This window comes from Malaclemys terrapin, chromosome 6 (assembly GCF_027887155.1).
Source record: "Malaclemys terrapin pileata isolate rMalTer1 chromosome 6, rMalTer1.hap1, whole genome shotgun sequence".
Lineage (NCBI taxonomy): Eukaryota > Metazoa > Chordata > Testudines > Emydidae > Malaclemys > Malaclemys terrapin.
The window spans coordinates 2,826,812-2,854,656 of NC_071510.1; the positions used below are offsets into that span (position 1 = coordinate 2,826,812).

Here is a 27,845-nt window from a genome sequence, read left to right on the forward strand (position 1 = left end):
TAGTAGAGAAGAGAATGCAAATAACTTGTCTGTTAACCCACCATTTATTTCAGCTGCAGTGAAACAAGACTTAAGTGCAAGCTAAAGTTTAGATAAACACTTACCAAGTGCACTTGTAGCATCCTCAAAAAGGTTTGATCGAGAAGTATCACCTGATGTACTGCAAGACAAAACAAGATTTCAAATACACAAGTTTGGAACACATAATTGGTAAGCAGAAGCAGCATCTGTAACTCTATGTTATTTCCTAAAGGAGTTAAGGGTGTCTAAGACCTGGTATGAAGCCAGAATTTACATACTTCTGTGCTCTAAGTAAATGCTAGTGTTTTTAACCCTTACTCTTGCTGACTCCTATCAAGAATACCTACATTTGGAATACTGCTTATCCATTCAAGTGCTGACACCTGCTTACCTAAATATTGCCTTTAGGGCTGGGAGAAAAGTAAGGGTTGGATGGGATTTTTGTAAGTGCTCAATGTTTGCCTAACTGCTCCCACAGAAGTCAACAGTAAAACTGACATTGAATTCAGCGGGAGCAGAGTTAGGCCAGTGCAGAGCACTTTTTAAAATCTCTCCGTATCGCCCCTTGAAGGACAACTGATCAAAGTTTATCCATTCCCTTTAAAATTCCTGCGACATTTGAAGACCTTTGTTCCCACAGTTTGTCTGAATCCACTTCCAAAAAGGCAACCATTCAGAAGACACTGTTTAAATGGATGTGAATTTTTCTACATATAAAAAAAAAAAAAAAAAAAAACACATTCTGGAAAGAGTACCACGCTATCAATTGACACTGACAAGATTTACCAAAGCTAGAAATGCTACAGAGTGAGGGATCTGTTTTTACTAGTCAATGCCAGGGAAATCCACAGCCATACTCCAGAGGACAGTTATTTAAGAAACAGCTTGAGCAAGTGGGTTTATGGTAAAGCCTCCTGCCACAATCAAGCAAGATTTTTAAAAAGATTCTATTTCCATTACACACCCTTCCTATCCCTAATTCAGAGTTGGGCATTTACACCAAGACTTATTTCATATTCAGCCTGAAGTTTTATTTGTGGCCTTCTTCTTTTCTCTCACACCAGTTTCTGTGACATCTTTGAATCTCCTGCTGCCCCTCCAGCCCACACTTGAGTGAATATTTACAATCCAGAAGACAAAAAGTGTATTTAACTAAGAAGTGCTTGTATAAGTGAGTATCCACATTTAACTCACTTATATCAGTCCATATATGAAGTCATTCAATAACCAAGAACTCTCTCTCTTCAGACCATTTCCTGTGTTTGAGGTATCTGTTAACTACCATCTTCAAAATGAATAGGGAAGGGCAAACAAGATCTAGACAAGAGGTTCTCAACCTCTGAACTCTGATGCAAATGTCAAATGCAATTTGTTACAACCCACCCAACTCCCACAGACCTTTGCAGCTGGGTCAAGGATTGCTTTTATTCTGGATATTTTCTAATAGTGGTAAGATGGAATAAGAATCTTTTGGAATCTGTTTAGCAAAGGTGAGTACGATAGATTCCTTATAAAATTATTCTTTCCAGAAACTAAGTGAGATTCTGGTCAGATAAGAACTTAACTAACAACATGGCTAGTGCATCTAACTAAGATGTTTCAAGACATGGTTTTGAGCTTCTGGAGGGCAATCCATTTAAGTCCGGAAGGGCTTTACAGACATTAATTCACTATGGATCACAATACCCCAGGAAACAGGAAAGTATACTTAGCTTAGATGGGAAAACAGAGTCACAGTAATTCTGTGACACATCCATGGTCAGAGATGTCTGTGAGAAAGCCAGAAATAGAACCTAGATTTCTGAAACCCACAGGGCTGGGATTCAATCATAAAACCGTCCTTTCCCTGAAAAAAGGTAGTGCACTTTACAAAGCTTCACACCGGCCAGACAGCCATATAAAAACTATTGTAATAGAGAAAAATAATTAGCCATCTTTTCACTCCATGTCCCACTTTAGTGGCAGATTTAATTTAAATCAAAGCTAAAGGGAAGACTAATGGCCAATTTCACATGGAATGGTTTCAACAATTTCCAAGTGGCCCATTCATACCTGTCAGTTGATGTTGGGCTGATAGCAGCTGTTGCCTCAACGGGCTTCTCCGCTGGTTTCTCTTCTTTAGTGGCACTTACAGGTACAGGTTCACAAGCCACTGCAGCTGGTGTTGGAGGGGTAGGGGCTGGGGCTGGGGCAGGAGCAGGAGCAGGGACTGGTAGAGGAGCTGGTGCAGGGGCTGCAGCAGCTGTTGTAGTAGAACTAACAGTAGTAGTGGTAGCATTTGATTGCTGCGTTGTAGCTGGTGATGGTGTTGGAGCAGCTGCTGCTTTGGGCTACAAAAACAATGAAACAGAATTAAGATAGCACATTCCTGCTCTAAGCATGCTCTGCAAGGACCAGTTAGGCTTTAGATAGTAACTTGCAAACTCAAACTCTCCATTTAGTGGATTTTATAAAAAACGTTTTAAAAATATGAAGGTGTATAGTTGAAAAACCTAAATTTACAACATCTTAAGCATCTAAAGATACACATTTTTAAAGGCCATCATTTTGCAATCAGAACTGAAATATTTATTTAATACATAATTACAACATCCAGGACTATGTTAGAGGCTTCCTGTTTTGCTTCATAATCAAGTACATTCAAATCCAAATACATTAAAAGAATGCCTACTCATTTTTATAAGATGTACATTTCCTAAATATTATATAAGCAACAATGTTTATAGTGGAAATCATCAGATTTTTGACGAGTGAAGAGAGTGCAAGTTGTGACCACACAAATTTGAAATAAGCTGATAAAATGAAAATTTGACATTTAACTGTTAATTTGTTGGAAGGTAAAGTACCAAGAGTTAAGATTAGAAGTAAATCCTTAATATTAAGCTTAACCCACTACCAGTATGCCTAGGTACTAGAGCAGACGTGGGCAAACTACAGCCCGCGGGCCACATCCGGCCCGCAGGACCCTCCTGCCCGGCCTCTGAGCTCCTGGCCCAGGAGGCTGGCCTCCCCTGCTGTTCACCCTTCCCCACAGCCTCAACTCACTCCGCCACCGGACCCAGTGCTCTGTGCTGCCGGGTGGCACGGCTGCCTGTCCTGGTGCTCTGGGTGGCACAGTTGTAGCGCCACCAGGGCTCCAGGCAGCGTGGTAAGGGGGCAGGGAGCGGGGGGGGTTGGATAGAGGGCAGGGGAGTTCGGAATGGTGGTCAGAGGTGTGGATAGGGGTCGGGACGGTCAGAGGGTGGGGAACAGGGGAGGTTGAATGGGGGCAGGGGTCCCCAGGGGGCAGTCAGGAAGGAGGGGGGGTTGAATGAGGCAGCAGGGAGCAGTCAGCGGCAGGAGTTCCAGGGGCAGTCAGAAATGAGAGGAGGGGTTGGATGGGGTGACGGGGGGCAGTCAGGGGTGGGGGTTCCAGGGGCTGTCAGGAGACAGCGGGGTTGGATGGGACAGCAGTTCCCGGGGGGCTGTCAGGGGGCGAGAAGCAGGAGGGGCCGGATAGGGGGTGGGGCCAGGCCACGCCTGACTGTTTGGGGAGGCGCAGCCTCCGCTAACCGGTCCTCCATACTATTTTGGAAACCCAATGCAGCCTCAGGCCAAAAAGTTTGCCCGCCCCTGTACTAGAGCACCATTTTCAAAACACTGCAGAACATTTTAGCTATATAGTTACCACCGAAGTCATGCAGTGTCTTTAATATAAATTAGTTAGCAATATGTGACAGGTCTGCTATTACAAACATGATGATTTCTACAATCATCTCTTCCCTACCACTCACCACCATGTAAAACTTATTTACATTCAATATTAAGTCCTCATATATGGTCCCCTCTAATTTGCCATAGCTGTCAAAATTCACAGGTCCACTTCCTTGAACAAATCATGTTTTTTCCTAGTTTAAACTGTTGAAGTTGACACAAAGGACCACAGTCATGAGTTCTGAAAGGCAGCCACTAGAAACTTCGGAAGTTCTGAGCCTGAGGATTTAATACTGGTCTTCCTTCTTTAGTGAATGAACTCATGAACAGGAGGACAGGAATGTAACCCAAGTAGGTAGAATGAAACATGGGGAGATTGTAAGAAAGGGTGGACTGTAAAATTCAAACTCCACTTATCACCCAGGAGCCATCAAAATGTTGTTGGAGATTTTTGCATTCTAGTATTGGTGTTCATTATTACATGCTGCAACATTTATGCACAGTGGAGTGGATAAAGGACAAAGTTTCAACTCTGAATCTCCCCTATTCACACAGTTCATGAATAACATAACTCTCAGATAACTTAAATAGACTTTAGTGGTTCTGTAGGTATGCACTTACATGTGTAACGCTGAGAACCACAGTAAGAGCTCTTTACAAAATGGATGTGACTTTGATGAGAAAATTGCAACTTACCTTTGTCACCATAACCACCACAAAGTTCTTCTCATCGATTTTGTATTCTTTAAGAGCAGTATCATCATTAAGGATTTTACCTAGCAAATTCAATATAAAAGTTATTGAGAAGTCATTTAACAGTTTGTTAGCTCATCTTAATATGCCATTAGTGCAAACAGTATCAAGTACCTAAAAAATAGCTATATGCAGGCACTTGAATATGCATAAGCCAAAGAAAAATGTTTTACCCCTAAACTTCTCTCTGCAGAGCTCCCAAATAAAATTTTCCTGCTGTGCCCTTCTATAGCACAAGTTATTTGAAGCCAGTTCTGACTATTCTGACAACATTTTCAACACTACACCAACAGTGTCAAATATGTTCCATAATATTGAAAATAGGATTGTCATCTCAAGGAAAAGGTTTTGTTCAGCGTTTCTCAAAGCTGATCTTTTCAAACACTAGAAAAAATACTTCACTGTATCAATCAAATAATTTAAATTTGCCTAGTGCTTAAGATAAAGAAAAAAAATGTCAATATCCTCCATGCTTTATAGCCTACTGCCTTATTGTGACTTTGTTAGCCTTCCAGAGCCAGCAACTGATCAGCGTAAATGCATCTGCATGAGGCAAGCTTGTGACTCTGCAATTTTACCAATTTAAACTTAGGAGACTCAAATACTGGCTTTATGTGAAACAGGCTTAACCTTTCTTTCATCCTGTCTTGCAAAAAGATTAAAGTACAGACAAGACAAAAAAACAGTGGTGCTTTTCTAATTTGCACCACCATTGTTGATTAGCATCTTTTGTTATTAAGTATATATGACCATCTTCTGCTTAAGTTCACTTATACCAGCTTGGTTTAAAACTTCATTATACTACATAAATATCCTGTAAAAGTAGTTTCAGTTATAGCATCACTATAGAACTCTAGTCTTTGAGAAATTAAGTGAGATAAGGTTAGTGAATACTATCCTACTATAAAACTGAGCAATCATCTCAGTTCTAACAGTCAGGTTTCCTGCAGAGGCAGCAAGTCTTGAGGAAAGGTTGGGACTAACATACATATGCACTTTTACAGTGGGGTTTAAAAACAATATGCTGCCTCAGCTGTAGTTAGCAGGATATTTCCTTGGCCTGTGGTATACACAGTCTGGGCACTGAGGATATGAATAGAACAGTCTCCCACTCATGTGGCTCCACCTGGGAGTTGAAGGTAGACTTGAGTCCTAAATGGTTTGGTCATTTGAACACCAAAGGTGAAACGTGGATGCAGTGTCTGAATGGACATTTGCATTGGTCTATTTGCCCACTGAGGATCCTTTATTATCTTGTAAGCTGTATGGGAAAGGAACTACCACCACCTGTATGCACAGGACTCTGCACCAAATCCCCAAAAATACTCTGTTAAAGCCTCCAGGGACTACTGTAATATAAATATGAGACTACAACCAAGTTATCCTCACCTTTGAGCAGTTTACTGTTTTTTAAAGCAAACCACAACAATTCCACCAGGTTGAACCAAAGCCTAGCACAGTGCTTAAAAAAAAAAAAAAAGCCACACGGAATGCCAAAACGGGCCCTCCCCACTCACCTTCCTAAGAAAGGGTTTTATGCCATACACAATGACACCACCAGTACCTTACTTCTAAATTAAAAAAAAAAAAAATCTTTGAGCAATAATGGTGCAAGCTAGGATTATGGAAACGTGAGTCTTGACTCCTTAGTTCAGACTTTAATTCTGTAGCTTATTCCCTATCGTCCCTATACAATTTTATTTGGAATAGTCAATTTGCACAGTGCTGCCAAAGAGACATAAGAATTTGAGAATCTCAAAAGTGCAGCTACTTGTGTTAAATCCTGTGCCCTGCTGTGTCAGGATTTTTCAGCCCCATAACCAACAGAAGTTTCAGAATTGCATGCAATTTTAAATACATGCATGAGACATTTTATGACGAAAGTTTTCTAGTTAATATATTTAGAAATCCCTCTTTATGAACTGAAGTCAATAAGAACAAATCAGGCAAGACAAGTCCATTTCACTATCCTGGGGACTTTCCTGACTGTTTGTTATTGTTCTGCCTGACTTAAGCCCTCCAGGACCAGAGATGTGAAGAGAATCCAGAACAGCTGCCTTTACTGTCTCTCCCCTTATCTCAAATGTGGGGTTTCCAAGTTTAATCTTAATTTTCTATTTCCTTTTTTATTTATGCTAAGCGTCCCTATGTGTTTTTTCTCTTAAGTTATTGACATGTGCACTCAGCCTTAACTCCAATTTAAGGACTTTTTTGCCTCTGAAGGAGAACAAACAGTTTTTCTAAGTTCCAGAAATCCCACCTTGCTGTGTTGGGGAGAGGTCAAGGCAGTTGCTTCCAATATGTTAAGGATATCAACAAGGCTTTTTTAGGAGAAGACGGAATCTGTGAGAGTATTTTGGTCCTTGAGATAAGTATCCTCTGAACTCAAATGAAGCTACGAGAAGTAAGGAGAGTGGATTCAGACATTTTAAAGCCAAAAGGGACCATTATGCAAGAGGTCAGACTAGATGGTTGTTACATAGCCACTGGATTTCACCACGCAATTCAGGCATCAAGTATTAAGAATATGATTTTAAACCCTAATGTCTATCTTCCATAGCCAGTTTCTCATGAGTATATACTGTATGTTTCTAGGTGATTGTTTGTGATGCACCTGGAAAACTACTACTGAGAGCTGATCCCTAAATACCAAGAACTCCCTCTGCTGATGAGACAGCTCGTTTTGTTTTTTAGTACTTCTAAAGGCTAAACAAAATCCTAATCCTTGGAACAGGGGGATATGGAGTAAGAGGTCAATGAAAAGCAGAAAGTTTGTCAGTTTCAGACGTAATCTTTACTTTAGCAGATGTTACCTGCATAAATTAGTTTTTGGCCAACTACTGGAAAAGCATCTTTCCCCTTTTCTGATTCGATCTTCTCTTTCAGCGCCTTCACCTAAAGCACAAAATTCTTGTTAGAGGAAAGTAGATTCACACTTCAAATCCCACTAACACTGTGTTTGTTTCAACAGAACAGCAGATACAAATAGACAGTGTATTTCAATCCCAGGTTTGGAACATTGTCACAAAAGTCAAACTGCCAAAGAGCTTCCCTTCCAGCCTCCTCTTGGAGCAATATTGTTTGAGGGATTTTCTACTAAATCAAATCAGAGTTACAATCCAGTGTCACATTACAATCACTCCCCTGACAAATATGAAATACAGATCTAGAATTCAATGAAAAGTGAAGAGGAGATTTGACGCAGAAAGTGCTCATTAAAGAAATGAGGTATCACTCCTAGTGGCCCTTCCCTAAAGCACTTGCTCAGAATACATGGGACAAGCACAGAGTAGCCAAGAGATTTAAAAAAATAAATATTCCCCCCCCCCCAATAGAATGATGAGCTCACTATCTATAAATTCAGTTGCACTGTCTTCAATCACTAAGTGATCTGCTAGAGCAGGGGTTCTCAAACTTCACTGCACCGTGACCCCATTCTGACAACAAAAATTACTACATGACCCCAAGAGGAGGGACCGAAGCCTAAGCCCACCCAAGCCCTGCTGCCCCAGGATGGTGGGCTTAAGCCCCAGTTGGGGGACCTGTAAGCTGATCACCACTGTCCTGGGCAGTGAGGCTTGGGCGTAGTGTGGTAGAGTTCGGGCTTGGGCTTTGGCCCTGGGCCCCAGCCAGTCTAATGTCAGCTCTGGTGATCCCATTAAAACGGGGTTGCAATGCACTTTGGGGTCCTGACCCACAGTTTGAGAACCACTGTACTAGACCACTGTGAGGGGCAAGTTGTCCAGTTTTGCTGCTGAAGTTAGATGACTCCTATCCAGAGGGACTATATTCTGGTAGTAATGTGCAAAAGGATCACTAATGACTGTTCAGAATACATAATTAAAGAAATGTTTTTATACTAATGCACTTAGAATGTTAAATATAAACACTCAAGTGTAGTGTACCCGAAAGCATTTTACATTTGTTGCATTTATCCCTTGACAGTTCACAAGAACCGTGACATCTGAAAGTCACACCCATGCATCCACAAACTAATCTAGCTTCTAAAGGATTTCCATACTTGTCTTTCAAAGTATACAACACGAGCTGGTGCAGGGTCAGTAAAAATAGACACTGGGGTTGAAAAGTGCACAACATGCCTAACCCAGAGGACTATGCTTACTGACCAAGGCAAAAGATACTTGTATCCTAATATCACAATTTAAGTCAATACTACTTGTGCCCTATGTAGCTGCTACATGATCAATATTGTTTAATTTTCAAATGCAGCTTACTACTAATGCTAGCCCAAAGCCGAAATATACTCAAATGCTTATGATTCAATATCTGATAGATTTCTTAACTTACGTATTACAAAAAGCTGTCAAGTTAACACTGGTGAAATCTGTCAAACATTTGCCCTTACATGTTTCTTGTATCTTTCCTGGCATCACTTTGTTTTGTAGTTCTTCCTGCCTCTCCTCTCCAGTTCCCTAGCCCCCACCCCCCAACTTTGCTTCTTCCATCTTTTTTCTGCTACATTATACATTTTACACACTTAGTATTTTAACTGTCTCCCAGCAGCCTCTCCTGACAGGGCTTAGAAATGAGAGCCCACTGTCCAAGGGAAACTCACGCGAGAAGTCGCGCCTTCCTCTTTTTCCAGCTGCTGGGGAGAAGTCTGTGCTGATATTCCCATTAGACATGCTGCCCTGGGACCTATCAGAAGTTCTCTCATATCAGCCTCCCAGCTAATCAGTTGTATTTCTATTGGAAAACTAGCCAGGTTCTTGACTTTGGATCTGTTACAACTCCATGACCCCTACATGGCTTTACCATGGACAGGATTTTCTTTGTTTATAAAGGGCACTCTATTCCCCTCTGAATTTTTCCTGCAATACTATTGACTTGCTGGCAAGCTGCATTACATTTACTTTGGATACAACTGGCATTTTATTATTTAGTGTTTACTCCAAAAAGGCTTTACATGGAGTCCACAAAACCATGACTGTTCAGATGTCAATTCTTCCTAGACTACTTCTTGAGATTGAAAGACATTAACCTTGTTTTTGAAATATTAACTTAGGCTATTTCTAGACTGCCACTTTCAGCGCTAAAACTTTAGTCATTCAGGGGTGTGAAAACACACACACACACACACACCCCCCGTGCAACAAAAGTTTTAGTGCTGAAAAGCGCCAGTATAGACAGCGCTTTATCGCCAGGAGATAAAGCTACCACTCCTTATAGACTCAGACTTTAAGGTCAGAAGGGACCATTATGATCATCTAGTCTGACCTCCCGCATGATGCAGGCCACAAAGCCGTCCCTACCCTTTCCCTTGACTCTGCTGTTGAAGTCCCCAAATCCTGTAGTTTAGAGACTTCAAGTAGCAGAGAATCCTCCAGCTAGCGATCCCTGCCCCATGCTGCGGAGGAAGGCGAAAAACCTCCAGGGCCTCAGCCAATCTACCCTGGAGGAAAATTCCTTCCCGACCCCAAATATGGCGATCAGTAGAACCCCGAGCATGTAGGCAAGATTCTCCAGCCAGACCCTCATTGGCCATTGATACTATTTACCAGCGATGGCACGCTATTCATTTGACTAGAATCATGTTATCCCATTAAACCATTCCCTCCATAAACTTATCTAGCTTAATCTTAAAACCAGACAGGTCCTTCGCCCCCACCGTTTCCCTCGGAAGGCTGTTCCAATATTTCACCCCTCTGACAGTCAGAAACCTTCGTCTAATTTCAAGCCTAAACTTCCCCACGGCCAGTTTATAGCCATTCATTCTCGTGTTCACATTAGTACTGAGCTGAAATAATTCCTCTCCCTCCCTGGTATTTATTCCTTGTTCAGGGTGGTTATTTTTTTTTTTATCACCAGGAGAGCTCTCCCCCGGCCATAAAGCGTGACTACACTGGCCACGTCACAGAGCTGCCGCAGCTGTGCTGTAACATGGGCAGTTTAGTCAGACCCTAAGGCGTTGGCTACGCTTGCAGCTGTACAGCGCTGTGAGGTAAACTTGTCTTCGTGCAGCTGAGTAGGGAAAAGCGCTGCAGTCTGTCCACACTGACAGCTGCCAGTGCAGTGGTGTGGCCACACTTGTAACATTTGCAGCTGTGTTGGGAGCGGTGCATTATGGGCAGCTATCCTAGCATTCATGTGGCTGCAACGTGCTTTTCAAAACGGGGTGGGGTGGGGTGGATTGTGACAGGGAGTGTGGAGGGAGAAAGAGCGCTTTTTGGAGCATGTCCGCTCTCTATTTTGCAAGTTCCGAACTCCCAGCCCCCTGCTCATTCATTCTCTCACTCACTCAAAGCAAGCTGCAATCTGTTTGCTTTTCTCTGTGGTAGGAGCTTTGAAACCGGCACTTCCTCATTCCTGCAGCCGGTCACAACAATGGAGAGGATTGGCCACTTGACAAGGTGATTAGTACAGCGCTGCAAGTGTTTACACTCACACCTGTGAGTCACTCCGCTGCAGCTATTATTCCTCTCGGAGATGTGGAGTACCTGCAGCGGTGTACCCAGGGAGATACAGCGCTGTAAGTGCCCTGCCAGTGTGGACGGGGAGCGAGTTACAGCGCTGGAGGAGGCTTTACAGCGCTGTAACTTGCAAGTGTAGCCAAGGCCTAAGTCTGTATCATTTGTTACCACAATAAACAAACCTGTAAATGTGATCTGTAAGAAAGTTTGATAAAAGTTTTAGGGACTCTACAGGCTAAGACTAAAAGCTGTCATTAGCAGCTGAACTAATTAGAACTTGGCAGATCGCTGTCACACTCAAACTCAGCCACCACATGCAGTTGCCCTGCCCTTTGACCATGCTATTTCATCTTCCACTTACATGTTTAACACCCATTTTGCAAGGATGTTGTAGATTTTGTTCCCTTCCTTTGGGAGACTAAGGCTAAGTCTACAATGGTTTGGTAAGGTGCACAGTATAGCTGCTCGGTCACTGGGAGCAAGCTCTCCTAGTGACAAAATAAAACCACCCCCCAGGGGCGGTTGCTTTGTCCACAGGAGAGCGGCACTTTTCGTCCTTAAAACTTTTGTCATTCGGAGGAAGGGGGGTTTCCACAGCCCTGAGCAACAAAAGTTTTAACAATGAAAGTGCAACTGTAGACAAAGTTTAGATCAATGTTCTAATTATGGTCACCAAATAAGAGCAATAGATAGGGTTGTTTTCTGACTAAATTTCAGCTAATGACTTGAACAATGAGTTGAAAACAAGGGTTTTCGCCTTCTTCTGCAGGGGTCACTTGCTGGAAGATTCTCTGCACCTTGAAGTCTTTAAACCATGATTTGAAGACTTCAATGGGTCAGACACAGGTGTGATACAGGAGTGGGTGGGTGAGATTCTGTGTCCTGCATTGTGCAGGAAGTCAGACTAGATGATCATAATGGTCCCTTCTGACCTTAAAGTCTATGATTCTAAAAAGGTGTTTTAAAAAAAAAAAAATACTGGAGATATCTAAAAAAACTACAAAAACAACAAGGAGTCCAGTGGCACCTTAAAGACTAACAGATTTATTTGTGCATAAGCTTTTATGGGTAAAAAACCCACTTCTTCAGATGCGTCCAAAAAAAAAAAAAAACAACCCACCACACTACCTACCTAACAAAACCACATAGGATGCAGGGCCAAACCACACTCTTCTACACCAGACCACGGATACACTTTTGACTAGACTGAGCCATAAGATATAAAATTAAAAAGTGTTCCACAATTTGTTCACAAGAAGTAAATCGATGGTAAATTGAAAAAAAGCTATGTGACGTTGTGCAGTCTATATGGTTTTATAAAAACTTGATAATAGGTCAATATAATGTAACTGAGATAGTTTTAGAGAAAATACGGTAATAAGTGAATTTAAGTAACTGGGATATGCCTCATGCAAAAGGTCTCTTGTAAGGTATCATTCCAAAGCTTATAATCTACTGAGTGTGATCATCTGATTTGTATAAATGTACCACTCTTGTATCTAAAACTAGAAATATAAAATGTAACTCTGAGGGCCTATTGTAATTGTGTAAAGTGTGGACCATTAATGATGGTTTGGAATCTTGAGGACTCCCATTGTCTGCAGATGGCTGTATTTACCTGTGAGTCTCCCTGTATATGTGTGTGCTGGCAAGTGAGTAATGAAGTCTTGCAGTGACATGTGATCATGTCACCTGAACTGGAATCCATCTTTAACCTGGTGCTTTTCCAGTGAGGGGGGGTGGAAACCCAGAGAGACAAAGAGTTCCCGCCTTATGCAAAAGATATATAAAGGGGGGAAGAGAACAGAGAAGGGAAGAAGCCATCATGAAGAATCCCCTAGCTATCACCTGAGCTGCAACAAGAGCTGCACCAGGGGAAAGAATTGTGCCCAGGCCTGGAAGGTGTCCAGTCTGAGGAAAATTTACTGAAGCATCTCTGAGGGTGAGATTACCTGTATTCAGTTTGATTAGGCATAGATTTGCACATTTTATTTTATTTTGCTTGTGACTTACTTTGTTCTGTCTGTTACTACTTTGAACCACTTAAATCCTACTGTCTGTATTTAATAAAATCACTTTCTATTTAGTAATTCACTCAGAGTATGTATTAATACCTGGGGGAGCAAACAACTGTGCATATCTCTCTATCAGTGTTATAGAGGGCGAACAATTTATGAGTTTGCCCTGCATAAACTTTATGCAGGGTAAAACGGATTTATCTGGGTTTAGACCCCATTGGGAGCTGGGCATCTGAGTGCTAAAGACAAGCACGCTACTGCGAGCTGTTTTCAGGTAAACTTGCAGCTTTGGGACAAGTGATTCAGACCCTGGGTCTGTGTCTGGAGCCAGACGGGAGTGTCTGGCTCAGCAAGACAGGGTGCTGGAGTCCTGAGCTGGCAGGGAAAACAGAAGCAGGGGTAGTCTTTGCACATCTGGTGGCAGCTTCCAAGGGGGTTTCTGTGATCCAACCCGTCACAAGCTATAAGATGTGTCATTACAGTACAATACCAGTCTTGATCTGCTCTTTCAAACTATCTCAAACTTAGGACTTGTCTACACAGGGACATCTAGGAAAAAGTTCATCCAAATTAACTAAAAGTGTGAATTTGAAGTGAATTAGTTAAACTGCATTAAATCCATGTGAACACCCTCATTCAGAATCAGAGTGGCCTTAATTTGGTTTAGCTGAATTTACTTCTGAAGACAAATTAAGGCCACTAATTCTGAACTATTTAATGCATTTTAACAAATCCACTTTAAATTCACACCTTCAAATTCAGATTAATCTTCCTGAACATCCCTGTGTAGATAAGCCTATAGGTGTCCATCAGTTTAAAAACAAGGCATATATTAATTTCTGACATTGTGGGCCATTTTATCCTCAGTCATGCTTGTGCTACTCCACTGACGTCAATGTGGATGCATCGGTGTAACTGAAGGTCAAATTAAGTCATAAATTAAGAGAATTTTTATTGACCAGCTGAATTTATTACCATTTTATGCAATACTCAAGTTGCTTCCAAAACAGCAATTTCTAAAAATATACACACTTATTTCGATAAACCTGAAGGACCTCAATCACACCCTAAAGAAACACATTTACTTAATGACAGGTTTCAGAGTAGCAGCCGTGTTAGTCTGTATCCGCAAAAAGAACAGGAGTACTTGTGGCACCTTAGAGATTAAGTATCAAAGGGGTAGCCGTGTTAGTCTGAATCTGTAAAAAGCAACAGAGGGTCCTGTGGCACCTTTGAGATTAACGGAAGTAGTGGGAGCATAAGCTTTCGTGGGTAAGAACCTCACTTCTTCAGATGCCAAGAAGAAGTGAGGTTCTTACCCACGAAAGCTTATGCTCCCAATACTTCTGTTAGTCTCAAAGGTGCCACAGGACCTCTGTTTCTTAGAGACTAACAAATTTATTAGAGCATAAACTTTTGTGGGCTACAGCCCACTTCTTTGCATCCGAAGAAGTGGGCTGTAGCCCACGAAAGCTTATGCTTTAATAAATTTGTTAGTCTCTTAGGTGCCACAAGTACTCCTCTACATTTACTTAAGTTTAAAGTGGTTGTTTCTCTCAGAAAAATAACCAGAATTAGAAGTTTTTCTGCTGTTACCAAGTCAGTACAGGTGTAATCTGTCACAAAATGTATTCAGTACAGAAACCAACAGACTTCTGCTGCTAGAAACAGAAGTAAATTCCTTAAGACATTCCAGCTATAATTAGTTTCTGCAACTGTAAACTCCCCTGGTCTTTTGGACTATCAAGCCAAGACTCTTCTCACCTGCAAAGGGCTTATGAGTAATGCTAGACTTGTGTCATGGTTGCCATTGATTCTATAATCATGTTTCATTATTTATGACTCAATTTTATATTAAGCCATTTGATCACAGAAATATTAAGCAACTCAAGTTTCACTAAGAGCTACAAAGTTAAATCTTTGAGTAGAGAGGAGACAAACACACCAGTTGCTCAGCGGTACCACCAGATTAGGGGACGAAGTGAAAACTTAAACTGACTTGTACATTTGAAAAGCAAGCAATGTTAAAGAGGCAGAAGGACAACTAAAGAAACATCCATAACCTTATGACCACTGTTCTCAAAGCACACACCAACCAGGCAGATATCCAGCCTGCTGAGTAAGCATTCTATATAACCCCTTTCCAAAGAGCAAAGCTTGACTCCAACCCAATCTAGCAGCCAAATACAGCTATCAACTCTTGAGGACCGAGAAGTGTTTCTCCACTGCTTAGAGTTCCATCCTTTTAATACTTAGGCCATGTCTATATTACAGCTGTTACAGCAGCACAACTATACCACTGTAGTACCGCAGCATAGGCACTTCCTACAACGAAGGAAGGGGCTTTTCCATCGCAATAGGTAATTTACCTCACTGAGCAATGATAGCTAGGTCAACTGAAGAATTCTTCTGTCAACCTAGCCACATCTATACTGAGGGTTAGCTTACTATAGCTACAGCTTTGGGGGTGTGACTTTTTCACATCCATGAACGCAATAGCTATGTCAACCTAGCTTTTAAGTGAAGGGCAGGCCTTACACAAATTATTTCGTAGCAAACTGATTTCATTCAGCTAGGGAAGTTTAGAAGGACCGTAGCAAGGTAGCTACTGGTCATGCAGACTGAGGGGATGCCCCTCACACATACCACTGATTAAGGCAGAACCTATAGCACGTAATAGCCCTTGAATCCTTCAAGTCCCCAACTGGAGATGAAGTAATAGTATGGGAATTCTTCCAATCAGCAAATTTAAACATCCTGAAAACCTGGATTTTGACGCTTTTGAAAAAAGCGCCTCACCCCCTTACCACTGTAATAGTTTGCAACAAATCTAGTTCTTATATTTAATGCATTGCTGATTTTAACTCGGCTCTAATGGTCTAGTGGCTTCACTATAGAGTAAGCAAAGGATTCTCCCCATTAGCTCCACAGCCTCCAACACCCTCAAGGATCCTCATTTATCATCTGCACCTAGTTGCTCTGAAGATATAGAAGTTGAATGTTTTACACAAGGTAAAAATGCTGTTAATGCAAAGTAGAAAGTCAGGAAATGCAAGAGTTAAGGTTCCTAAAGCAACACTACAGTAACTCACAGTAAACGTGTCCTTTTTATTCCTGTTTTCTTAAGAATTAAACGTATACTACACAGATTATTCAAAATGGTCACATTACCGCTTTACCTTTTGCATTCTGGCTTTCACCCTGCAACCTTAAAAATGGCATTATGAAGTTTGGTTTATTTTTAAGAGAAATTACCCATGTTTAATGCAGTTGGCATTTAAGTAGTCCCAATAAGTTGTACTCATGACAGTAAGCTTAATGAAGGTGGTAGAGGCAAGTTCATACCTTTCTATGTATTGTTTGGCTGGACACAGTTTCTACAAAGCTAGTGGGGCAGGTATCTTTTGCTTGTGATGGCTCTCTTGGCACTTGATGGCTAGGAACTCATATCTTTTCAAATGAAAACCTATACTGCACAGACCAATCAAAGATTTTGAAGACCCTAAAAATCCACGATTCACAATTCCCTCATGTCGAGGATGAAACAGTTTACAGACGGCTGTGTTTCAATAGACACTTACAGGCATCAGCATACAAACACTACACCCAGCGGATGCCTAACAGCAATGCCTTGACTGTCAGTCTAAGCAGAGGAAATGGGCACTGTGATATTTGAGGGGGAGCACTGTATCATTAGGATCCAATAAAAATCTTAGATGCCTATATACAAAGCATGCTTATTTATTTTAAAAAAATTGTAAACTGATTGTGCACATGTCAAATGAGCACTATTTACAAACCAAATTTCAAAGTTCAGTTTGCTATTCAAGTTGTAGGAAAGTGCAGCAGTAATTGGAGTTGTGAAAGGCAGAAAGCTGGAGTGCATGAACAGATTTTCCCCCTCAAACTTTTTGTTGTTGTTTTTAACGTCAGCTTTCAGCTGACGCCTTTCAACCTACAGGGATTTCTTTTTGCAAGTCATAAGCGGTGTTCCCCCTAATTTATGTGCATCAATATGGAGGTGATGCGTGACACATCACCTTCATATCAGTGCACAAAACAAAATTCATGTGGTGGGGTTGGGGCCAAGGGGTTTGGGGTGTGGGAGGGGGTTCAGCGCTGGGGCAGAGGATTGGGGTGCAGGGGTAAGAGGGCTCCGGGGTGGGGAAAGGATGAGGGGTTTGGGGTGTAGGGGGGTGCTCTGAGGCTACAGCATGGAGAGAGGACTCCCCCGGCCCTCTCTCCCTGCAGCAGCACCTGGGCACCTCTCCCACCGCGGCAGCTCCAGGGCTGGGGCCAAAGGATAGTTGCCTTCCCCTGGCCCCTGCAGATCCAGTCAGGGCTTGGTTCAGGGAGAGGTACCCCGGCCATGACAGGTCTGGGTCAGGGCTGGGTTTGGGGACGGGCACCCCACGACAGGGCCGGGTAGGGCCGCCCAGGTTCAGGCTGGGTTGCCGCATCCGGGCTGGGCCGCCCACCTCCCAGGATTTCCAATAAGGCCCCAGCAGTGGCTGGGTCCGGGCCGCGGCATCCCGGCCAGATGTAGGGGTGCCCCATCCACAGCAGGTCTGGGCTGCAGCATAGTTGAGGCTGAAGTGCCGCCCCAGTGGCAGGTTGGGGCTGGTGGAGGAGCATCCCTCCCCCGGCCATTTCCCGGGTGGGTTCCCTGAGCACCTGCGTGTCACTAAATAATCTGCAGCACAGTTTACAGGGAACTTAGGTCATAAGTGAGGGACAGTACAGAGTAACAAACTGCTTTGCAGATGTAAGTTTGCAAGCTATGCTTTAATAGATTTTTTGCTCTCCCCTATTTAGGGCACCATTTTAGAAACTTCAAGTAAGTTTCCTACTAGCCAACCCACTGTTTGTTTCTGCACTACCACTAAACTGAACTGTCACCATTCCCAGAGGTTCATCGATGACTATGTAGCAGTAAAGTGACCTCAAATTGTTCACAGGTCTCACAGAAGTAGTGGTTACTTGTTTTTTGTAATCTCACTTGTGACTTTTTAAAAGCAAAAAGTTTTAGTCTGGTGGGAACTGTCATGTTCCTTGTCACAAATAAAAATACCTAGCACACATCCAAGGGCTTCCCAGGATGAATCCTTGGTAAATAATAAGTCAACTACTGATTTAAAAATTGCATTTTACAGTGCTGCTACAAAGTTCAGCGAGAGTCCCAGGCAACCATCTATATTCAAACTAAGATTTTGATTACACTGAGTTTTTACTTTGCAACTAAATCAGTGCAAGATACTCAGTGTGGACAAAAATTATGTTAATGGCCTGTCTGACTCTAGCTCTTAAGTGGGGCTAGTAGACTGTTTTGAAGTAATCATCACTTTTGTTATTACAAATGTTAAATATTTAAAAGGGATGTCTGGTTTTATTTAATTCAATATGCTGGGAATATTCACTTCATTTGTTTTTTCTACCACCGTTTGATCCACAGTTACTGCAGTGGGGGGGGAGGGATGGATCAGCATTTATGGCACACTCATCGGTACCCGGCCCAGCTAATGATCAACCAGCAGACCAAACTTGGTGGTGAATCCTGGTCACATACTACCTGAGGCACGTTGCGCACAGGCTAAGACGACGACGCCTGAAGCAGCAGCTTCCAGTTCAAATGGATTGTTAAGTACAGGATCAGTGGATTCAAAGCATATACAAAGTTCTTACGCATCTTATAAGTTCTATAGGTTGCTCACAAAACATTTAAACCAAAGCATTTTATACTTTTTTTGTATTTCACTTTGAACACAAACTAGTGGACTAGTGTCCGCGTTTTGGTTCTCAAGCATTGCCGTCTAGCCTTTGAAAGGGATATTTGCACTGTGATGATTGCTCTATAGTGTGTGTTCAAAGTCAGCCCATGCCATCGCTGCTAGACCAAGAAACAAACTGACTGATAGCCTGAAGTGGTAAACTGACCAGTATAACAGGTTTCATTCCCCTCCACCAAGAATACTAAAAGACAATGGACCAACATCTCACTGATCACTAAAATAATCAGTATATTAGTGCAAGGCCAGGTCTACACTAAAAAGTTAAGTCAACCCAGCTACATCACTCAAAGGTGAGAAAAAACTATGCTCCTGAGAGACACAGTTAAGCCAACCTTTCCCCGAGTGTAGACAGCGTTAGGTTGATGCTACTGCCTCTTGGGGAGGGGAGTTAAGTACAAAAATGGGGGAATCCCTCTCGTCACTGTAACAAGCACTATAGAGGAGCAGCTGCAGCATTTCTAGTGAAGACAACCTAAGACAACTTCACTGGTAAGGGGATACCTAGCTCCAGCTTTTAGTAGAAGTATCAAAAACCGTCTTGGTTGACATTAGCCTACTTTACAGTAAGGCCTTTTACATGGGACGCCAGGTTTTATTTATCCTCAATTTATATACCACCTCTGGACCAGGAACAGAATAGCAAACTGCCTTGACAGTTGCATTTAGAGACATGGCAATTTAGTGAGAAAGAACGAAAGTTCTATTAACCCAACCTGGTTCATTAGTTTTGATGTTTCTGCCATGCTCTCATACCAGTAATACATACCTGAGACAATACCAGGACTTTAAAGTCCATTTGCCAGTAGGAAATAGGATTCTGTCCCTGATAAGCATATGGAGGGTGGGGGAGGGAAGACTAACCCAAATCGTTTTCTTTAAAAAGCTTCTAGACTTCAGTTTGTGAAGCTATGCTTTTGCAGGTGTACCAAATTTAAACTAATGCAGTTCTTCCCTCACAGTTTGCAGAGAATCAGAGGGGTAGCCATGTTAGTCTGTATCCACAAAAACAACGAGGAGTCCGGTGGCACCTTAAAGACTAACAGATTTATTTGGGCATAAGCTTTCGTGTGTAAACCACTTCTTCAGATGCTGAGAGGCAGCTGCAGTGATACTGCTTGTCCATAGATTTCTCAAGCAATATCAAGGGGAAATTAACACTTAAGTTTCAATTCTAATTTTCAAAAACCCTATGGGCAGGAATGAAGCCACACAAGTAAGAGTCGAATCAACTTCACTCTGCTGATGACAGGAAAAAGGTCTGAGTATTACAGGCAAGCACTGAAGTTATTTGAGAGAGAAAAGGCTAAAAAAGAAAAAAAAAAAAAACCCAGAACCCAGGAAAGGGGGTAGAACAGAGGTCTATTTGCCCAGTAGTCAAGACTAAGGTGGGTGTAAGATTTCTTCTTTCAGCAGAAGCAGGGGTAGATTTGAGATTTCAGACACCTGCTAGCCAAAAGCTGATACACGAGATAAAGAGTCAAGTTTCTATTTGCCTTCCCAATACCTGAAAGTTTGTGGAGGATTGGCACAGCAGGACAGAAGAGAAGAGAAATGCAACTGGATTTCTCACTGCTAGATCTTGAGCCTATCTGGGTAGACAGTTTAGACCTCTCACAGGTAGGTCTGGTAAATTTTTCAAAGCTCTGGTCTACATTCCCAAAATTTTCACCTTAGCAAAATCAACAGTAATGGGTCAGCAAGCTCCTCAGCCAGCTCTTCTAAACTCTTGGATGCAAATTATCTGGACCTGCTGATTTATAACTAACGTTAGTAGCAGCTGTTTAACATCCTCATGAATTACTACTGGAATAGAAAGCGTCATTATATGATACAACTACATCACCTGGACTTTTTCCCAAATAACGAACAGAAATATTCATTGAACATTTCTGTTTTGTTAGCACATAGCCCCCAAAAGTCTGTAGTAAAGTTAGCTTGATAGTTAATTGCCCATGCTCTGAACTTCACCCAAGGAAAGGTGTGATCATTGAAAGGAGTATAATATAAAATACAAAAAAAATTTTAAAAAATCACATGTATAGTTTAAGAAGTTAGGGTAGGCATACAAAATTATTAGAGAGGGTGTAAACATGTATGGTTATAAAATAGCTGAGTCCCCAGTACTTCAGAGATTATAAATAATCCTATAAGGCCACATTGTAATGTATCCGAACAAAATTAGTGGTGAGCATATTCTGGCATTTGATGCAGTCTTAACATTCCCTTAATTAAGACTTATGGAATACAATATATTTATATTAAGAAATGCCACAGAATACGGAGGAGGATTAGAAAACCAAAGAGAACTGGATTTTACCCTTCCCTAGACTGAGAACTCAAACTGTGGCTATAAGACTGGAAGCAAACAGAATTTCCAAATAAAAGCAAAATGTGCTTTACAGAAAAATACAAGTTTGACTTCTCAAAAGGATGTCTCACCTTGCCCACAGATCTTAATTTGGAGGAAAGCATGACAAATTATGAAGCAAAAAATTACACTACTAAATGTTTATTCTGACAGTGTAGAATTTTGAAGTTACTATTTTTGCAGAGTCATCCACTGAGTATCAAGAAGCAAAATAAAAAGAATGAGGAGTACTTGTGGCACCTTAGAGACTAACAAATTTATTTGAGCATAAGCTTTCATGGGCTAAAACCCACTTCATCCAATGCATGGAGTGGAAAATACAGTAGGAAGATATATATACACAGGGGACACGAAAAAATGGGTGTTGCCATACTAACTATAACGAGAGTAATCAGTTAAGGTGGGATATCAGCAGGAGGGGAAAAAAACATTTTTTAGTGATATCAGGATGGCCCATTTCCAACAGTTGACAAGAAGGTGTGAGTAACAGTAGGGGGGGGAAATAGCATGGGGAAATAGGTTTTACTTTGTGTAATTACCCATCCACTCCCAGTCTTTATTCAAGCCTAATTTAATGGTGTCCAGTTTGCAAATTAATTTCAATTCTGCAGTTTCTCATTGGAGTCTGTTTTTGAGGGTTTTTTTGTTGGAGTAGTGTGACTTTGAGGTCTGTAATCGAGTGACCAGGGAGGTTGAAGTGTTCTCCGACTGGTTTTTGAATGTTGTAAATAAGGAAGGCCCTTACACTTCACAGCTTCCCCAACTATTTGTGCAGTAGCAGTTAAAGGCGCAATGTAACTAGCCTTTAAAGGGGAAACAAGATGCCACATAGCAACTGAAAAGTGATAAAAGACATCAGGGATGAAGGACACGCAAGTACATCTTCTTGCCTAGAAAAGGAAAATAGACAGGTTTGAATTCTGCACAGCTTCATAAGAACATTTTTCCTCCAACCAATGTGAACATTAGTCCCCTCATAGGCAGATCATTCTTGTGTTTCTGCTAGCATGTCTGGAAAAGTAACTTGTGAACGAACCACATATTTGGAGTGGAGAAAGCCACAAAGGACAAAAATAGTTGTATAGAGGGAAGGATGCCTTTCAACTGTTCTTCACAATTATGGAAGTTTAATTTTAGATTCATATCTACTTCTAAACAAAGGGATCTTCTCTTTCACTACTGTAAAGTTGTGAGAGAAGGTTTGACATGTGGTGATAGAAATCTAAGAGAGCAAACACAGCAACTCCACATTAGAGTGTTCAGCACTTTTATTCTTGTGCCCATTTTTAGGCCTGACAGTTTGAGATGTTTGAGGAAGCTGATCTTGCGCTTTTTCCTCCTGTCTGTACATAACACCCACTTCTCCTTCTAACCCACACTTGAAATCCATTAACCCTCACACTTCAGTTAAATGAGGCTACTAGTGCAGTAGGCGTTTTCCTGGCACAACCCCCTACATCACCTAGCAAGATTTAATTGAGTCCTCAAGAAATATGCACTTTCTTCCATCAATGTAGCTACCATCAGGGAGGGGGGGGGGGGGGAAGAGGAGGGAAGGGGAAGATGGGGACAGCAACAGAAAAATCCCTTCTGTTCCTGTAGTACGTGCACTACAACAGCATAGCTGCAGCTGTGCTGCTGTAGTGTAGATATACCCTTATTGTTTAGAGTTAACAAGACCTTTGTGACAGTTTTTAGAGACAGTTTCAAGCAATTAATTAGTTTAGAGACTATATCACAAGAATTTTGCACCATGGGCTCTATATAATGAGATCCCAAGATTATCACTCTGAAGCCTAGAAAGTCTGTTGATACTGTATTAAATGATGGAAACAGCTACAAGCATGATGGAAACGTTTTTTGTTAAGAATAATGCCATGCCAAGAGTCCTAGACCATTGTGATATCAGAGGTAGGTAACTCAACCAATCACTACCTTTACTCCACAGCTAATTGGGATGCAACAATTTCATTAATTGTAAGAGAGGCTGCATAGATGGTGGATTACTTGGCCCAACTACACACTTCTGCAACAGCACACTCACACACTTGTTGAAGGGGAAGAAACAACAATTAAGAGGATGAGGTGCTGGTCCAGTAGTCTAATAGGAACACTTCAAAGTTGAGGACCAAATACTCATTTCAGATACTACAGAAGGATGTGCAGCAACGCAGGCTACCAGTGCAAATACGCACCCAGGGGTCAGGCAGGCTTGTGAAGCCTGCGCCATCAGGTCCTCACTGCCATACGTTTAGTGAGCTGCCAAGATTGAAGCTGGTGCAAGTATATCTACACTAGCTGCAAATCACACTCATGACTTCAGTGTAGACAGAGTATCCACCACTAATCTTCCTCAGCCAAAGGGGAAATTGCAGCAACAGAGAAAAAGGAAAGAAGGATCTCAAAAAGGACACTGACAAAACCAAGCAGGTAATGAAAAAAAGCCTACCTTGATAGCCAAGGCCTCAATTGTTTATTGAATGGTAGCTGGAACTTCAGTTCCAATATCTTACTCAACCCCTTCCCTCCCTCCCCTCACCAGCTTACTGCTAGTTTCTCAAGAGAAGTTAAATCCCAAAGCAGTAAAGTCAAAACAACACAGGGCTTAAAACTAATGACTAGTCTGCCAACCCATATGAATTTATATTACCTAAAAATAAAGAAGTTAGATGACTTCGGGCCTAGTGGTTCCTGCTGGTACTAGAAAATTAAATTAAATCATTGAAACTACAAGGTATGTTGCAGACTTAGTTGTAACGATCCACTTACATAAGAACGGCCACACTGGGTCAGACCAATGGTCCATCTAGCCCAGTATCCCGTCTTCCACTGACAGTGGACAGAGCCAGATGCTTCAGAGGAAATCAATAAAAGAGGGAAATTATGGAGTGATCTATACCCTGTCCTCCAGCTTCTGGCAGTCACAGGTTATGGAACACTCAGGACAGGGGTTTGCATCCCTATGGCTAATAGCCATTGATAGACCTATCCTCCATGAACCCAACTAGTTTTTTTTAACCCAGCTATAATTTTGGCCTTCACAAGTTTCACAGGTTGTCTGTGTGTTGTGTGAAGTAATACTTCCTTATATTTGTTTTAAATCTGTTGCATATTAATTTCATTGGTGACCCCTGGTTCTTGTGCTATATGAAAGGACCAATAACACTTTCTTATTCACTTTTTCTACAGTTAGTGATTTTATAGACCTCTTATCTCCCTCCTTAGTCCTCTCTTTTCTAAGATGAAGAGTCCTAATCTTTTTAATCTCTCCTCTTATGGAAGCTGTTCCATACTCTTAATCAGGCCTGCATAACATAAGGCCCGCAGCGGGTGAGTAGGGCCAGCCGGCTGGCTGGCAGGTGGGCAGTGAGCGTGAGCCAGCGGCAGGGGGCAGCGGCAGAAGGTAAAAGGTCAGCAGAGGGCAGGCAGGTGAGCTGGCGGCGGGAGGAGCAGGCAAGGCGGCGGCAGACAGGCAGGTGAGCCGGCGACGGGGGGGGGGGGGAGGAGACGAGACGAGCAGGTGGGCAGTGGGGGAGGAGGGCAGGTGAGCTGGCAGAGGGGGAGCTGAGGAGGCGAGTGGGCGGCGGGGGGGAGGGAGGTGAGTAGGCGGATGACGAGTTGAGTGGGCGGGCAGTGGGGGGGAGGGGCTTTATACCTGGGAGGGGGGGTGAGGAGGCGAGCAGCGAGCCAGTGGTTGACCTGTGCTACTGATCTTGTCTCTCATAAAAATTGGTTCTTTTTGCTGCTTTTCTCTGGGCTGGGGGTTGTCCCAATGCTGCAAAGAGGGTGTTCCCAAAGGAAGGTGCTTGCTTCTAAACCCCAAGGCCATCAGTATGTCTGCTCTTCTCTAGTCAGCCCACTTGACAAGTTTGATTGTTCTTGGTCTGGCTCCCAGCCCCTCTCCAAGTGTTGCAGCTGTCTGGAGGTGCCTGCCTTCCTCATTCACACCTCATTAATTCAACAGGGCAACTGATTACAAAGTGGGGGGAAGATTTTATTCTACTTCTAGCAAAAAGACATTGTTCTTTTACCTTAATTATACTACCTTAGGGACCCGCTATAACATATTAGCGAGGTTCAATACTGCTGTTTCGGTGGGGCAGCACCGGGGGAGGAGAGTTTGTTTCCACGGGGCAGGCAGTGCTGGGGAGGGGGGGAGGTTGTTTCCGCGGGGCTGGGCAGCACTGGGGTGGTGGTGGGGGGGTGTTTCGGGGAGGCTGAGTGACGCTGGGGGAGGTGGGTTTCGGCCCTCAGCTGTTTTCTTTGGAGTAATATGGCCCACGCTGCTTTACGAGTTGTGCAGGCCTGCTCTTAATAATCTTCATTGCCCTTCTCTGTACCTTTTCCAATTCTAATATCTTTTCTGAGATGGGACGACCAGAACTGCACACAGCATGCAGATATTTTCTGTCTTATTATCTATCCCTTTTCTAATGGTTTCTAACCTTATCTTTTTTGACTGGTGTTACACATTGAGCAGATGTTTTCAGAGAACTATCCACAATGACTCCAAGATCTCTTTCTTGAGTGGTAATAGCTAATTTAGATATTATCATTTTGTATGTATAGTTGGGATGATTTCCAATATGCACTACTTTACATATATCAACACTGAATTTCATCTGCCATTTTGTCGTCCAGTCACCCAGTTTAGAGAGATCCCTTTAACTCTCTGCAGTCAGCTTTGGATCTATCTTGAGTAATTTTGTATCAACTGCAAAATTTGCCACCTGTTTACCCACTTTTCAGGATTATTGTTGAATAGCACAGGTCCCTGTCCAGCTCTTTGGAGGACTCCGCTATTTAACTCTCTCCATTGTTTAAACTGACCATTTATTCCTACCTTTTGATTACCATCTTTTTAATCTGTTACTGATCCATGACTGGACCTTCCCTCTTATCCCATGACTGCTTACTTTGCTTAAGAGTTTTTGGTGTGGGACCCTGTCAAAGGCTTTCTGAAAGTCCAGTTACACTATATCCACTAGATAACCCTTTGTCCACAAGCTTGTTGATACCCTCAAAGAATTCTAATAGATTGGTGAGGCACAATTTCCCTTTACAAAAGCCATGTTGACTTTTCCCCAATGCATCGTGTTCATCTATGTGTCCGATAATTTTGTTCTCTACTCAGTTTCAACCAATTTACCTGGTAATGAAGTTAGGTTTCTTAGCCTGTAATTGCTAAGATAGCCTCTGAAGTTTTTTTTAAAAAAATGACATTACATTAGATCCGTCGCATAAGAGGCTCTATTCAGCAGCACAGCTTCAGTTTCAGCATGCCACATTATATTCCCTTTTGGTTTAAAATTGCCAACTTTTCCCTTTGAAGATTTATTGGAATGGAAAGAAAATGCTTGACTTTTCTAGCACACCATAAGAAATGAAAGTAGCAGAACTGCAGTATTTACTTTTATGTCATAACACCACAACTTGGCTGTTGAGTCAAGAAGCGTGCCCTGCCACGCTAGCAAGCGTAAAGCATACTACGGCACTGGAGCTGGTGCCAATGTTTAGGAAAGAGCTAATGACAAGTTAAGATAGATGAATGGATGAATAGGGATACTCCCAAACCTTAGGCTTGGCCTAAACCTAACATTTAGATCAACCTAGCTAACACTTTCTGTCACTAAGTGTCTACACAGTGGTGATCTGTGCCACTGTAGTGCTTGTAGTATAGATCTGCTCACAAGGTGATCTGTTAAAACTAAAGGCAAGTCTAAAATTTAGACAATTCAAGCAGATTATTTTGGAAAAATTACATTTATCACTCATTTTATTCTTGAATACGGAACAAATGCCAAGTTCTATCTGTCACAAAAATCAAGTGTTTAGGGCTTGATGCCACGCCTGTTGATTTCAATGGCAAAACTGCCACTGACTTCAGTTAGGGCACAATTGTGCTTTTAAGTGCTGTGGCCTTCCCACTTCATTAACTGCTTTTAAACAGTCTTTAGCAAAACTTCTGAAGTACTGAAGAGATTAGAAACTGATGGGACCAATACGTCTTTCAGTCTCAAACTTGCATATAAATCCACTTGTAAAGTTTCAACCACCCAAAAGATTATTTGGTTTAGTAACATTATCTGATTCACACATTTTACATTACCACTACAAGACAGACCTCAGAAAAGAACCAGAGTTACGTTTTGGGATTCCACCCATATATGTGTTTGCGATTACATCACCAGAACAGTATCAGAGGGGTAGCCGTGTTAGTCTGGATCTGTAAAAAGCAACAGAGAGTCCTGTGGCACCTTTAAGACTAACAGATGTATTGGAGCATAAGCTTTCGTGGGTGATGCATCTGACGAAGTGGGCAGTCACCCACGAAAGCTTATGCTCCAATACATCTGTTAGTCTTAAAGATGCCACAGGACTCTGTTGCTTATCACCAGAAAAAGCATTTCAGATTTGTCAGATTCTACTTCGGCTCTGTGCTCCTCTGACTGACAGGTTTTACCCACACGCTTCACTGTAAGCCTGCTGCCTTACTCCCCACCCCTCAAAATCTCCCTTTACCTTCCCTGCTAGAGTAGTCATTTCTTCCTATCACTCTCCAAGAGCTGTATATCATCCTTGATGGAGCACTACAGATGTTGACTCAATGAAACCCTGCATGCAACACCATCATCCCCACTGTAGCTTTTTCCCCTTCCTCCTCCCATTGCAGCTTCAATGGAACCTGCTTCATGTCCAGGATTCCTTCTTTGTTAGAACCTACCCTCCAAGCAGATTCCGTAATGCTAAAATTTGAGAGGCTGAAGCTATG

At 42.2% G+C, this 27,845-nt stretch overlaps 1 protein-coding gene across 1 annotated transcript in view; it reads right to left on the bottom strand.

The window, feature by feature from the left end:
• The window catches only part of RAD23B (RAD23 homolog B, nucleotide excision repair protein), a 54,324-nt gene that overhangs the window by 21,418 nt on the left and 5,061 nt on the right, over nt 1–27,845 (bottom strand). Inside the window, exons 2-5 of the mRNA XM_054031724.1 lie at nt 7,281–7,362; nt 4,411–4,490; nt 2,074–2,351; nt 105–160 (exon numbers count right to left, since the gene is read on the bottom strand). Coding sequence (XP_053887699.1) covers nt 105–160; nt 2,074–2,351; nt 4,411–4,490; nt 7,281–7,362 — 496 coding nt within the window. The remainder of the gene's footprint in view (nt 1–104; nt 161–2,073; nt 2,352–4,410; nt 4,491–7,280; nt 7,363–27,845) is intronic.